At 35.5% G+C, this 14,850-nt stretch overlaps 3 protein-coding genes across 5 annotated transcripts in view; 2 read left to right on the top strand and 1 right to left on the bottom strand.

Moving 5' to 3' along the window:
• LOC134853315 (vacuolar-sorting protein SNF8-like) overlaps window positions 1–14,850 on the top strand; it is a 340,685-nt gene that overhangs the window by 299,973 nt on the left and 25,862 nt on the right. The window lies entirely within an intron of this gene.
• LOC134853314 (pseudouridylate synthase RPUSD4, mitochondrial-like) overlaps window positions 1–14,850 on the top strand; it is a 315,381-nt gene that overhangs the window by 299,973 nt on the left and 558 nt on the right. The window contains exons 2-10 of one of the 3 annotated variants that reach the window (XM_063869285.1): window positions 3,805–3,939; window positions 4,139–4,253; window positions 5,491–5,639; window positions 6,132–6,232; window positions 6,617–6,719; window positions 7,062–7,195; window positions 11,937–12,062; window positions 12,740–12,902; window positions 13,783–13,913. In XM_063869285.1, coding sequence (XP_063725355.1) covers window positions 3,863–3,939; window positions 4,139–4,253; window positions 5,491–5,639; window positions 6,132–6,232; window positions 6,617–6,719; window positions 7,062–7,195; window positions 11,937–12,062; window positions 12,740–12,902; window positions 13,783–13,913 — 1,099 coding nt within the window. In that variant the 5' untranslated portion in view covers window positions 3,805–3,862. Of the gene's footprint in view, window positions 1–3,804; window positions 3,940–4,129; window positions 4,254–4,754; window positions 4,868–5,490; window positions 5,640–6,131; window positions 6,233–6,616; window positions 6,720–7,061; window positions 7,196–11,936; window positions 12,063–12,739; window positions 12,903–13,782; window positions 13,914–14,850 lie in introns of those variants that run through there. The other 2 variants (XM_063869284.1, XM_063869287.1) reach the window with 2 other exon arrangements.
• On the bottom strand, window positions 1,187–3,471 carry LOC134853015 (homeobox protein six1-like). Its single transcript, XM_063868928.1, has 2 exons — window positions 2,282–3,471; window positions 1,187–1,969 (listed from the first exon to the last, which is right to left on the bottom strand). Exons 1-2 carry the CDS (start codon window positions 2,845–2,847, stop codon window positions 1,384–1,386), a joined length of 1,152 nt encoding a protein of 383 aa, XP_063724998.1. The 5' UTR covers window positions 2,848–3,471; the 3' UTR covers window positions 1,187–1,383.

Below are 14,850 nucleotides of genomic sequence, written 5' to 3' on the forward strand. Positions count from 1 at the left end.
CTAGGACAACAATAGCTTTCAGATGTTTCAAAAAATAAATCGTCAAAAACGCTTAGTTAACAAGTAAAAAATTGTCGGAATAAAAAAACCACACCAAGTATAGATATTCTGCGCTTTCTTCGAAAGTCGGAACAAAAAGAGCCAATTCTTGAGAAATCCTTAGGCACTGTTGGAAATGCACGCCACCAGCGAATAGCTAACTGTTCTACACCAGTTAATTAATTTGAGCTTATTGTCCAAGGAAACGCTTGTGTTATAATGCGAGTTCATTTTTTTTAACCTAAGCTTCATTGCTGCCTGTTTTTTTATAAGAAGTTGTGGGGGATAAGTTAGTGTATAAGGCGTGTCGTGATGAGAAAATTGGTCGCTATCAAATATTGGTCGCAATAAACCATTTTTAGCATTCACAATAGCGACAATTCTTCGCCGCAGAACAATTTTAACATAAATAAAAAACTAATTTGAAATTAAAACCATTTAAGTGCATAGCAACCAAACGGTCATGCCCGTTTGGGATCTGATGAGGAATGTTTCACAGAACTACTAGCATTGAATCCTGATAACACTGGTAGCAACCGAACGGCTATGCTTTAGCGAGTATGGGTTTAGACAGGGGCGGATCCAGGATTTTCTCGAGGGGGGGGGGCGGATTTTCAAAAAATTGTTCGAAAATTTTGTCGACCTTTTTTTCTAGGTCAACCGAATTGATTTTTCGAGCGCTCCCTAAGGACAGTTTAGTCCCTGTTTTGGCCAAATTTTCTGCGCCGCAAATTTTCTGGCGTTTTTAAGCACTTTTTGGAAAATTTTGACCAAAAAATCGCGATTTTTCAGCGCGCGCTCCCTCCTCAAACTTAGTATATATTGGCGCCTTTAGAAAAATTTTAGGGTCGGTCGGCCAAAAATGGATTTCTTAAAAAGTACCAAAGGGGGACCCTTTGGGTTGGCAGGGGGTCGAAACTTATTTCGTGGAGCGCACGTCCAACCTTTTGTTTGTTCCAAATATTGCGAATCAGCTCAAAAGAGCTTTTTTCAATCAAAAAATCTATTCCTCAAATAATTGACCTTGAGACAAAGAAAATTTTGTGCTACTTATATTAATTAGAACCTTTTGGTAGAACTCAAAAAACTGGAAATCGCTGGCCTAATAAAATTTTTGTTTTTCAAATTCCGCCCCTTTGTCAAATAATTCCTGCCCTTGCCACTGTCTGGATTACAGTTGGCTTGACTTGATTTTTAGAGAAGAATTATAAGTTTTAAAGGATTATAAAAGATAAATTATTATGATTTACTTAATTTGTGATATAATTGTGCGATATCGAATATACAATATGTTTATTGCTCTCAGTATTATACTCCATAGTTTTCTCAGCAGTTTTGCAAGTATCAGTTTTTGGCAAATGACTGGAGATACGCCGCAGTTGCAGCGTTATGATAGGGACTCATTCCGCTTCCAGCCAGCACTGATCCAAAATTAGTCCCGGAAGGAACAAATTCACTCAATTGTTTTCCAGAATTAGTAACATTACCGTTTGAAGCAAACAACCCAAGAGCTGCCGGATAATTGACTCCAGTATTGGCTGTGTTCAGAAATATTGTATCCGAGTTTCGGGATGGTGAAATTGCATGGGCTCTCGCAAAGAATGATGAAGTTTCGTTTTTGACGTGAGTTCCGCTCATTTTCTTCGGAATATTTTCAGTATTTACATCATTATTTCGTTTGTTTTTTCCAAAAGTGTGACTTGAATTTGATGAACTAAGGTTTCGTTTTGTGTTTGACCCGTTTTCACTCACATTAATATTCAGTGAAGACGATTTGTTGTTTATGTTTGTCGATGAAAATGAGATACTGCTGTTTAGATGTTGTTGATTTGTAGTTGTTTGTGGGTTATTTGCGTGATGTTTGAGGGAAATGAATTTGCCCTTGTGGTCTATTGTGATTTCATCTTCGCTGTCACTATTTCCGTCACCGCTGAAAAAAGAACAGTGTTAAATATCCGTGGCAGGAGAACCCGGTTTCTACGGTAGTTGCACTTTTTGGGCTTTTTTAGTCACGGCATTTAGAAGTTTTCGATAAAGTTTTTTTTACAAAGCATTTATTTTTGAAATTTTTATTCCAAGCAACTGGTACTTCTATTGCTATTTTTCTGTCCATTATTCTAGCTTGAGCTTCAAATTGATATCTACTGTACAAAAAGGGATTTTAGATGTTGGATTTTGAATCAATTTTTTTGTTGTTGCATTTTTTTTGCATGGTTTGAAATTTTTTAAAGCCCATTCTCACCTTTTGTGTGGCGTTCTGTCTCTTTGTCTGCGGTTCTTAAACCAGTTGCTAACTTGAGTCAAAGTCAATCCAGAGTTTTTAGCCAGCGCTTTCTTCTCTTCAGGTGTGGGGTACTTATTTTTCTTGTAGCTTTCCTTCAATTTGTTTCTTGACTTCTCTTTGAAACAGTAAATTGTTTCCTCGCCGTCCCAAATAGTTTTAGGAAGTGGAAATTTCCGCCGTATTCGGTACTTATCGACAGCGCCGAGTGCTCGACCTCGTATTTTCTCGGCTTCGTAATAATGAGCTTTATACCACACGTCTTGAAGCAAGTCGTGGTTTTTCAAACTGAAACTATAAGTCTCCAATAGAGTGTATAGCTCTCTGAAGTTTCGAGTGTGAAAAGCGACAACTGCTCGGCTTTTCATAACCACTTCGGACCCGTGTATTAGTTCTGTACTTGGAAGGGTCCATAAAAATCGAGTAAGTCTGTCGACGTCGCCGCTTTGAAACATGACTTCGGCTATGCATTCGATTTGCTCCCGGTTAAAATAAAAGTTAGACTGAGAAACAGGAAAATCGCACATTTTTTCCGCTTTTTTGTAAACTTCGCTTTTTGTTTCGTCGATTTAAAAAAATAATGAAGTTGGTTTTATTGAAGGTTATTTAAGAACTGGTTTTGGAGAAATATGTCCAAAGATAGCCGTTTATGAAAACTATTTAACGCTCCATTTTTTTTCGGAGAAGAGTGTTTGAAATTTGATAATTATTTTGTGCTAAATTTGATAAAATATTTGATTTTTGGAGATCTAATTAAATTTTCAATAAATTTAGTATTAGATCTTATTTATACTCGTTTATGTGATTAATTAAATGACCAGAATGAGGAAAAATTTTTGAGTAATTTTATTACAACTAGGAACAAAACAATTGAATTTTGCCTGAGGGAATTTTTGGCAACTTAACAAGGTATGCTAATTGGTATGTTTCCCAAATTAAGTGGATAAGTGATTTTAAATTACCACTTCCAGAGTACTGGGAAATAAGTATTGTATTTCCACTGGATGTTGAATTGTCAAAAAAAAGTGTCTGATATGATTGATTGCCTCTTAAGTTGAATGGAATTAACTGAAGTACTTTTGTTGTTTGTTACGCCTAGGTGAGTTTTAAGGAGTGGATGAGAGAATTGGCCAATCAGATTGCAGGAAAGTTAAGGGGCAAATTACTTTTGTTATTCTGGTCAGGATGTTGTCTTTATAGTGTTTTCATTTGTTTTTCATTTTCATGGCTTCTTTTGATTGGGTAATCGATCATTAAGGTGTAAAAAAATATATTTCGTTTTCTTCGAAAGTCGGAGCAAAAAGTCTAAAATCTGTTTAATTTAATCGCTGTTTCAAAAAAATCGAAGCCTGCTTAAACTTAACCTAAAAATTTACATGCTTTCATAAGCTGGGAATAGCGTAGAGGTTTCCTAGTATGTCCTAGCATAGCTAGCATATACTTTGCGGCTGTTAACTAAAATAGTAATATGTATCTTGTTTTTAAGATTTCCATTTATGGATTGGCAGATTTCGTGATTAACTCGTAATTGAGTTTGAAACAATGAGCAGCGTGTACTCCAAAAGTTACAATTTGGTTCCTCGAAGTGGAGCATTCAGAGCCCCCCTCAGGTCTGCAAAAGGGGGGTCTTTTTTCTTATTCAGTCCAAATTCGCGAATTTCAAAAAATGAAACCAGAAAATTAAAAATGTAAGACTCTGATTAATTGGAATTAGGTGCGTCGCCAAATTATAGTTTAATATCGTGTTAAACTTGGCAGTCAGGTGTTTTAAAACAAATATGGGCGGAATAAGTAAAGAGACCCCAAAAGGGTCACACTAGTTCTGAGAAGAAAACGGATCCAGCAAACTTTGGGATCCGGGTTGCCACCGCTGAAAAGTCAAGAAGGTGGACTTGCAGAAAGAAACAATGTATCGGACTGTTTATTGGAGGAAGTAGGTATCGATTTTTTGTTGTTATAAAAGTCATATTGGGTTTTCGTTATGACACTAAAAGAAAGAATTCTTCGCCTAAAAAACGTGACGATAACAGTTGAACTATCATTTTTCGCCGCTACTGAGAAAAGTTTTGGATGTTTAAGTATATAAAGTTAGGAGTTCAGTGTTTTAATACAGTAGGCTAATATCCCTGCACGCACTCTTTTATCTATTTTCAATTTTTTTTAACGAGAACTTAGAAGCATGCCTTCTTTTTTCATGGCATATGTTATTTCAAAGAGAAAAAATTCATATATACATATTGAACTGTCTTACCAGGATCAGGTCTATTATGACTATGATTCTTGAGAGGCGGAGGATCATGTTTTCGTAAACATTTTGACCTTCGGATTTGAATCACAAAGGCTGTTTTTGGTCACTTTGTAACGAGTCGATGAACGTATAATAGACTCTCATAAAGGTCTTGATGATTTTTTTTCTCAAGTTTGTTGGCTCAAGTTTACTTTCTCGCGGTTTGACTTTTGATTTCTCTTTCAGTTCACTTCATTTCTTTGCTTTAAAGAAAGTCAGCTCTATTATCGAAAGGCAAAAGATTAAAGGCCACGAAAAACGTGAGCGACCTCTAGTTTCGAAAGTGGAACTTAATTTTCAGATTTCCTAGCAAATTAAAAAATTTACTTATTGATTCATTTTTATCAAATTGGGTTAATTTTATCAACAAAGTGTCAATCATGAATTCAAAGAAATTTAAGGCCATGTATTTGAAAGTTGAAAATTTTTTTAAAAAACAAGGCAGTTTATTTTTCTGTTTATTTTAACGTCCATTAACACCTGTCTGTTGGCTATGTTACAAAGTTTATTTGTTCTCCCTCTTCAATTTCAGTTTATGAGTGAAGGTAGCTCTGAAAGAGTCTGAAATGTAGAGAAAAGAGGGTTTCCACCGCCCCTTCCCGCCAGAAATCCACCGTTTCGTTTTTTTTTTTTTTTTGAAATTTTGAGATGTACAAATTTGAATTTTTGATGTGTATTGTTTAGGGCGACAATTCGTAACAAGGTATTGGCAAGTAGAATACGCTTACTCCGCTTCGCTCCGCAGCGCTTACATGCGGCACGAAAGGAATACTGCGCATGAATCAGTGTTCCGCGCTTAATCTACGGTTACGAATTGTCGCCTGTTACGAATTTTCCTCTCACGTTATTGTTCTATCTCGAATTTTTGTATAATTTTGTTCAGGACAGATACTCAACATCCTTCCAAAACGAAGACCTGATACCAGTTGCGCCTGTCCGACATACCAGTCAACTTCCACCCAAGTTGAAACATTACCCCAATCGTCTCAATTTGGTCACCACGAGAAGAGACCAACTGCAGCTGGAGAAAAGGTCCTGTCTCATACTCAGTATTTCCTCTTTTTGTTCTTTTTCCTATTTTTTTTTCAAAATCAATCCTTCAGGAAGAATTTTTGGAAGTGTACTATCCGTTTGTGAATCAATGAGGGTGCAAAGATCAATTCAATAGTTCTGTTTTATCATATCACGTTCTAGGTTCTTGCTTTTTTATTCGCTTCAAAAGATGGCCAGAAAAATCTTTCCATAAATTACTTGAAACGTCTAAATTTTTGTTGAACTGAGCTCTTTTTTTTGGAAATCAGAACATTTTGGATATCAAAACTCAAGAAGAAAGAGATGCCAAATAATAAAAAAAACCAGCGTATCTCACCTCAAAATTCTCAATTGTCGTATTCGCGCCACTGCAACGTCTTTACACAAGCGTAGCTTGTGTTAATACTCACTTTCCAATATAGTTTCAGCAGAAAAAGTGTTAATTTTCGAAGCAAAATGTGGGATAATGGAAGAAAGTTATAATGTTTACAGGGACAAGAATGAGTTTGGTGGGCGGATGACTAATAAGATGATGACTGCTCATTTGCGGGCGGGATTTCTGCCCCAGTGGAGAACAGAAGAGGAAGATGCATGTACAGAGTAGACGATATATTACAAAAAAAAGAAAAATTATTGCCACCGATGGTTCCGACTGCAGTGTTTCTTAGTTTTGAAATATAATAACGGAGATGAAATGAACCGGAGCATTGAAAAATTAATCAATTGCAATGTAGTAGATTTTTAAGCATGCGTTTTAGTTATAACTGTCGTAGACATCAAATGGAAACACAAATTTTGCTTAAATGATAATACCGATATCTTCATATCAAATTCTGAGCATTTGGATTTAAAACCTATTTAGAAATCAATTCAGCGGCTAAGCACGTGAATTTTGCCTAGTTACGAATCCCCCCCATTTTGAAAGACGGGGAATTAGTTAGAGATATTATTGAAATATATTGTTATTTTTGGTCTAGGTCAGCTTCTTCTGAACAACGTAGTGTTCTGTTCGAAAGACATGGTGGCATTCAATAAACCTCCCGGGTTGGCAGTGCAAGATGGAGCAGGTCTCAAATACAGGTAAACATTCAAACTTGAATGAATTAACTGGAGTTTTCTTGTTTCATTTAAACAGTTATCATATTGGAATACCACTGCCCCTTTGGTGTGATATTTTGAACCAACTGGTATAAAAGCGATGCTTTTTCACAATTATCGTCTTTAATGAATATTTTCTCGCTAAGTTTTCTTCAATAAAATTTTGTTAGTAATTTCTAACAAAGAATGCTTCTCCACTTAATTAGCTAGAAAAAACTTCGTGTTATATAATATATATCCTACACATATGAGACCAAAAACTGAGGAAAGGGGATAAAATGATGAGACTGACTAAATGTCGTCGATTTCGATGAATATGTTTAGTATGGACAGTATGGCTGACCGGATGTTGTTTCTGCTGAAGAAGACCGGCAAGATCAAAGGGGGAAGAGGAGGTGGAGACGATGAAGTGCCGAAGATGATGAAAGTTGTTCACAGACTGGACCAAGACGTGTCTGGTGAGAATATACTTATACAATCGAAACATTGAGACCAAGAAGTCAACGAAACAGGCCGAAGGCCTAACTCGGCGAATAATTATTTCAGTTGCCAAAATCCAAACCTTTATCATTAAGTCAGCTGCACATTCATGAAGATACATTTCCAATTGACCATTCTGTACTTGAATCGGTGAAAAAGTTGAGGATCTCTATTTCCGCTTTCTCGAAAGGCGAGAATATCGTAAGAAGGTATAAAATTCGCTTCTAATTTACGTTTCATTACTACAGAGGGGGGATTTTCTTTACTTGGTACCTATGGAAGGAAATATTTAGAGATATTTCAAAAAAGCTGTTAATAGGCTCTCGGCATAGTGGTAAGGTGTTCGTTTTAAAATTGTCAGAGCGTGTATTCGATTACTTGCCATGGCAACGCTAACGTGTAAGGACGAGCTTTCACTCGATCTCTAGCTTCAGGCTTACCACAGTCTGACGACCGATTTCGGCTGCCATAGTGGTACCACGTGAAAGGTCTATACGCAAAAAAAGCGACCTTGAGTCACAAAAAAAGAGCTCCGATCATTTTAATTACTCAGTCTGGCATGTGGGAAAATAATAGAAACGGACTGCTTAGATTGCTGGACAGCCCTTCAAAGTTCTACGTTTATTATTAATTGAGAGATTCTTTGCCAGAAAAGAGAAACAGCAAATCGATTTAGCCTCTCTAGCGTTAAGCATGGGATAACTCTCCGGTATGATCCTTTTCTCCCTAGAGCGCAGTTGGAGAATATATACGACTTGAACGAAAAATTGAATGGCTTTGTTTTGTCGACTTCCAAATTAGTCAGATTTTCAAGTATTTTTTCAGTATTTCCTATTTTAATCTTCTTTTATAAAGACGTGAGATCCGTTTTTTTTACACATGCGGTTCATTGGTGGCTAGTTTTTGTTTGATAAAAACAGGTATTATGCAATTGTTTGGGATGAGGTTTGTCCATGGAGTAGAAGTTTTCTCAGTGATTCAGGAGCTATGCCCTTATTTTTACACCAGCAAAACGTAGTGTAATATTACGATTTTTTTTCTGACCTACGTTGCAGATAAAAGTGCTCATTTGGTGGCAATTTTGGAATATTTCAATTTAATCAGATTTTAGACTTTTTATCATAGGCAATTTTACTAGCATATGTTGTTTATTTGTGGTGAAAAATCAGGCATTATGAAAATGTATGGAATCTATTGTTCTTGGTGATTTTTTGCGACATTTTGCAAAATTCATGCACTTTTAAGGTACCACAATTAATTATCTTAATTAGATCGAGATATATATTATTTTAAAGCCCTTTTAGTCGTGATTCGAACAACGTCAAAAAAAATTTCGCAGCGTCGAAAAAAAAACCACCGCAACCGGCGCTCGTAGTTTCTATTCAATATGACTTATTAATCTAAAATAGTATAAATCTATCGTATTTGAGTGTGTTGAATTGGTTGTTATTCTGCCTTTCGTAATGGGCTGAACCAAAATAATTGACTTTTGTTTAATGTCAAATAACTGTTGTGAGAGAAGCGTTTTTTGTCGAAAAATTATGAGTAAAACAAAACCAAATTTCGATGTTTTTGATGTTTTTATTCCAAAATTGGTGCTAAGAAAATAGTTTAACTGGAGTTAAACTTAAGTTTTATGGCTTATCATTCTATAATAAGCATGCTCGCGTGCTTTACCCGCTCGAAATTACGCGACCCATTCCGATGATTATTTGGGGTACCTGATTTTGCGTGGAAAAAAAAATTAAAAACAAATACACCCGAATCCAAAGCTCGTCCCCATTTTCAATCGTCGGAATATAGAGGGCGAGAAAAATGTATTTTCTACGTTAGCTTTGCAGTTCATTGCTGTTAGATTGTTAGAGTTTAATTTTTTTAAGTTTCGGCACCCTAAGCACCTTAAGTGAGATTATTTTTTATAACCTTCAAACTGTTGATCACTGGATTTCTTTTGACAAAGCTTCGTTTCCTGAGCTTTCAAGGTTGTCAATACAAAAGTGTTTCATATCAAAACTAAAGAATTTTTCTGTTAACTTCATGCGATAGAATTGTTTTTTTTAAATTATTTTTGCTTTTTTGTTTCATCCACGGAATATCTTTACGGCTACTTATTTACACTTGCGAAGTATGAACTGTTTTTTTTTTCAACCTAAGTAGCAAATAAAAGTGCTACTTTTGGTGGCACGTTTGAATCGGTAGGCCGCGGTAGCAGTATAATGTCATATGTGCTTTGACATTTGATTCGTAAAAAGTTAACACGGTTGGTGCATTTTTGGTTTATGCAGCAGCAGTACAAACAGAAAATTTCCAACTTAACGTATCTCGATTTTTTTTTTGAAATGCATAATTTATACATAATTTTGCTTTATGCTCTCCAGTTTAATACATGCAAAATTGTGTCTTTTGAAATTTATGCTTCTTTTGCTGCATCGAATTGGCAATTTATTAGCATATGCAGTTTCCTTATTGGTGGCTAGTTTTTGGGGGTTTCAAGCATCCGTGGCCTAGGTCGCAGATTCGAATCTGACACGGAGTCGAATTTTTGCTAATTCAAGGCCTATTTCTACTTTTTCTTATTTCTCTTCATAGAGCTGATTTTTGGTCGTGTTCTCGCAAGAATTCGCGAAGTGCAGCTTCGTCTCTGTGTTGATATCGCTGACCCTAACCAGCATTTATATATACATTCATACATACATACATGCTTGATTTTTTTGCATACCAATTTTTTGTATAAAAATCCTTTTGTTCACGATTGATTTGTTTGCGTCGAATAAGTTGGTCTGCTGATTTGTTTGAACCATAATAGTTTTCAAAAAATGATAAGGTAGAGTTTGGAAAAAGTCCGGTTTGGACTATATTTTCGGATTATTTATCTAGCACAAAACTTATGAGCAGTTTCAGTTCTCAAGCATCCTGCTAAAATTTTGTACTGCTTAAGTTCCAAGCAAAAGTTTGAATAAAAGCACAGAAAAGCGCATATATTTTTTTCATTCCCCAATTGATTTGCAATTTCAGTTCTTTGTAATGCTCATATGTTTTATCAGCATTTGTTTTTTTTTTGCTTTATTGGTGGCTGCTGTTCTAGATATTAGACTCTAAATCTGAAGAGCGCGGGTTCGAAATCCGTAGGCGGTAATTTTTGTTAATGCTGAAGCTTTTTTACATTTGCAAATTTCTTGCAGTTTTTAAGCCCACACTTTTCTTGCTTGTGTTTGCGAGTTTTATCTCCGCCTCTATCAGAAATATATATCCAGCATAAATAGCGAAAAATTAATATGAAAATTTAGTCTTGTACGCAATAAATTTGATTGTTTCAAGTCGGGAGATCGTGGAATTGTTTTTAGAAACTAAAGACGTGTAAAATTGTTGTTTGGAAGCTCATGACGCTTAAGGATGTTTTTAAAGCCTTTTTAGTCGGATTTTGTAGAATTACAGAATCTATTAGATAAATACCGCTTCCTAATCGAGGTTTTGAGCGGTCAAGTGAACAACTTCTGTGGATTACGCAATTGCTTGTTTCTATTCCCAATGGAAAAAAAATACAGGCGCTCAACCATTTGTTTTAACGGCAGTTAGGTTGGTCCTTGTTGCGTTGAGGATTAGAGGCAAACCGTTATTTATGTTCATTTGCATTTATGCATCGTGCGGTTTGCCTTGAAGATGTTTTTAGTCCATGATGTTTAGATTTATTTCAGTTTTTGTTATTCTAATGCTGTGACTCAAATTCTTCTTTTCGAGGTATTCATAATGATCTCAAGTTTTGATTTAACTTTATTATTTTAAATATTTGACGGTAAAGTATTAAAACCAAGACTAGATTTTTAGACTTCAGACAGTTTGCATCGCTTAAATGGTTTGGTTAGATATCGAGCGCAAAAATCGTTTGTTCAATGTTGCATCAACTTGTGAAAAAGTAATATTTTTAGATTTTAATGGATATTTTTGATTTACACATGTGTGTTTGTTTGGTACTTTTCGTCGTCAGCTTTACCGACTACCGCTCATAATCAGACTTTTTGCTCTTCGTTTAGAGCTTATCGTATGCTAAACTTCTTGCAAATATTCTCCAATTAAGTATCCAGACATTATACCGAAGTTAGGCTTAAGTTTGGATTTGTTAACGCCTACTATGTAACCAGTTATGCGGTTTACCGTTAAATGAAACCAGCTGTGTTTTACCGTTTTAGCGAGTATTTACATAATAGTTAGATTATTCTTGGTGATGTAAAAATATATTTTTCTTCTATCGTTTCTGACTCATTTGAGAACAGTTATATTAACCAATTGTACAGCAAACTTTGCAAATTTACTTTTTGGTTAGTGTATTTTTTTGTTTATGTCAGTTTGTGTTTTGTTTTGCAAATTTACTTTTTGGTTAGTGCATTTTTTGTTTATGTCAGGTTGTGTTTTGTTTTTGCAAAGATTCAATTTCATTGCAGAGTTTTTGCCTTCTCAAGTCAATTAGTTATGATCTTCGCTTATAGATTTTTAAATAGATTTTGGTTTGATAATTTCGTGACGTTTTGTTAACAATTAACGAAATTTACATCGAATGGAAGGTAAGTTTTGAAACAATATTTCGGAATCTTTTTTCAGATCTCTGTACAACCACAACTTTAATTAACTAAATCAATGGTTAACTATCTGCCAATTTTCTACCAAGTAACGACCCTCCCCCCTTTGCAGTAGAGTGGGTAGTATAAGAGATCCTTTTTCTAGGTGCCATTGTGTTTGGACTCAATCAACACACGACTGACTTTCTAAATGAGAAGTTCAGAAAAGGCGAAGTGGAGAAAACATACTGGGCTATTTGTGTGGGCAAACCACAACTAGCCTCTCACTCGGGCAAGGATTTCGCTATGAAACTAAAACTAAATTTGAATTAACAATAAATTAAATAAGGTCAACTTATTGTAAGCATTAGTTCTTTCAATAACTGCAAATTAATAAAATATCCCGACGGAATTAATTGTTTTGATATTTCATCAACTTATCGGATATTTTCCTGTTTTTCAAAACTAAAACCAGGGACGAGGATTTCTGCTCATTATACTGTCATAACTTGTATAAACATGAATTGTTATTAATTACAAAGAAAGAATGGTACACTTTTCGCTCCCCCCCCCCCCCCCTCAGGGGTTTAACCCCCTGCCGACCCAAAGGGTCCCCCTTTGTACTATTTTGAGATATCCATTTTTGGCCGACGGACCCTAAAAATCTTCTAAAGGCGATACTTACTAATTTTGAGAGGGATCCCCCCTCCCCCAGAAAATCTTAGATTATTGCTTAAGTCTGTTTTTAAAAATTGATTCTTGAGTTTTTTTCCGCGCGCAAAAAAAAACAATTGTGTTTTAAAAAATAATAAAGGCGTGCTAATTGTTTTTCCTAAGCAATGAAATAAATCGTGAAATCCCATTTTTCCGCTATAATATCAATTGTTTAAAAAAACAATTAAGGCGTACTAATTTTTTTAATTAAATGATGAAATAAATCGTGAAATCTTTGCCTCTTTCAAACTGCAGGAGTGATTCGTCTCCCGCTCCATTCTTACAACCTCTCTAATGGGGGAAAGACACAGACTAGAATGAGGTGTAGGGCCAAATTGGCCACTTACATTAATCCCAACTCTGATGAGACAAAAGGTCAAGTCATTTCGCCAGTGAGGGATCTGGAAAATATACGAAGGTAAATAAATAAATAAACAATCTAGAAAAGCGCGCCCTCCCCATCAATTCTGGTTGCCAAAATTTTCGAAAGGGTCCCTTGTTTGGGTTTTAACGACACCTATTAATAGTTGAGGTAGACCAGAATTTTCGTAAAGGAGCCTGTGGCGCCAATAACTAAAATTTAAGGGAAAGCGTGCGCCAAAAAAAAACGATTTTTTGGTCAATACTTTTCAAAAAGTGCTCAAAAACGTAATTGTTGGACTTTTTTTAAAAAAAAAATTGGCAACATAGGGTCTTGATGGGGTTTAAGGGAGCTCGGGAAATCAAATTGGTTGTAAAAACGCCCCAAGAAAGTTATTGAAAAAACGCCCCAAGAAAGTTATTGAAAAAACGCCCCAAGAAAGTTATTGAAAAAACGCGCCAAGAAAGTTATTGAAAAAACGCGCCAAGAAAGTTATTGAAAAAACGCCCCAAGAAAGTTGAAAAAACGCCCCAAGAAAGTTGAAAAAACGCCCCAAGAAAGTTATTGAAAAAACGCCCCAAGAAAGTTATTGAAAAAACGCCCCAAGAAAGTTATTGAAAAAACGCCCCAAGAACGTTATTGAAAAAACGCCCCAAGAAAGTTGAAAAAACGCCCCAAGAAAGTTGAAAAAACGCCCCAAGAAAGTTATTGAAAAAACGCCCCCAGAAACTTATTGAAAAAACGCCCCCAAGAAAACTTTGCGCATGCCACTGAATCTATGGATGTTCGCCGGAGATTTCATGAAACTAATGACGTTTTTTACCCCACTAAGAAGTGGCATCTGAATTGAAAGAATTTTCACATCCATGCAAAGCTTATTTTCTATAGAAATGAAAAAATATATTTTGTTTGTTGGATCTTGGATTGCACTTTGCAGGACATTTTCTCGGTCTGAAGCTATCACCAAATACAGTCTGGTCGCAGCTGGAATAGAGAGTTGTCTGCTGGAATTGAATCTGTTGACTGGCAAAAAACATCAGGCCAGAGTACACTGCTCAGAAGGATTGGGTAGGTTATTTTACTATAAATTATTTAGTGGCTTTCTAATGAAATTTTGGTTTTTTCTTTATTTCATGATGAGATTTTCTAGTTCTTTTTCAAAGTAGACTTGTGACTGATACTAATTTTTATTTTCGAAAATCTTTTCCATTTTAGCCATATTGTCTACTTGCTAAAATAAATTTATAAATATTGTCTACTAAAAGTCTCGTTCAATTCGTATTCAGTAAGCAAACGTTTTCGTAGCAGTAATCAGTCTGCATGTCAGTTTGAGCCGATTAATGAACAATCAGTTTTGCTCTTCACAATAAGCAGGTACAGTCAATTAGAATCAATATGCAAGCGCTCTCACTTTTTTAAATTTTTTTTTCTAAATTTGAAAAGGTTTTTCTTTTATATCTTGCAAATTGCGGTTTTCATTGTCTTAAGTGATCGCTGCTTGTAGAATTGAAGTTTGCTGAGCTCAGTTTAAAAATAGTTGATGATATATAAAAGGTCAAAGATATGCTCAAAGGGCTTTTATAATTGTTGTTAACAATTGTTCAAGGTTTTTATGGGCACTCTACCATATAGCGTAGATGTCGAATGGATGGCAAAATTGATGGCCCAAAACAAATAAGAACAATTGCAAGGAGAGGGTCCAGCCTTTCGAGAATTTTGGGGGCTTAATAATTTAAACCCTTTTTGTTCCGCTTTTCGAACAGACAAATTTTTCCTTTTTAAGCAGCCATTTTTGACGAAAGTTTTTTTACATCATCTGAAAGATATTTCACCTGCGATAATCTTTCGTTAAGTTTAGATCTAGAAAATTGGCAATTTGGGATACTTACCGCGCGATGTATTTGTCCTATCAAACTGGAAGCAAAAAGTTTCACCCTTCCGAAATGAATTGAGACAGGCATGTGATTTTGCTTTGGGGTGGGGCGATACAAAAACTGAAAAGCTA

This window comes from Symsagittifera roscoffensis, chromosome 8, assembly GCF_963678635.1.
Source record: "Symsagittifera roscoffensis chromosome 8, txSymRosc1.1, whole genome shotgun sequence".
Lineage (NCBI taxonomy): Eukaryota > Metazoa > Xenacoelomorpha > Acoela > Convolutidae > Symsagittifera > Symsagittifera roscoffensis.

Bases quoted from the DNA above. Each gene is read 5' to 3' on its own strand.
- LOC134853015 (XM_063868928.1), bottom strand. From the start codon at position 2,847: ATGTGCGATTTTCCTGTTTCTCAGTCTAACTTTTATTTTAACCGGGAG. The intron at 1,970-2,281 runs GTGAGAATGGGC...TTCTTTTTTCAG, and splicing joins GACAGAACGCCACACAAAAG to CGGTGACGGAAATAGTGACA.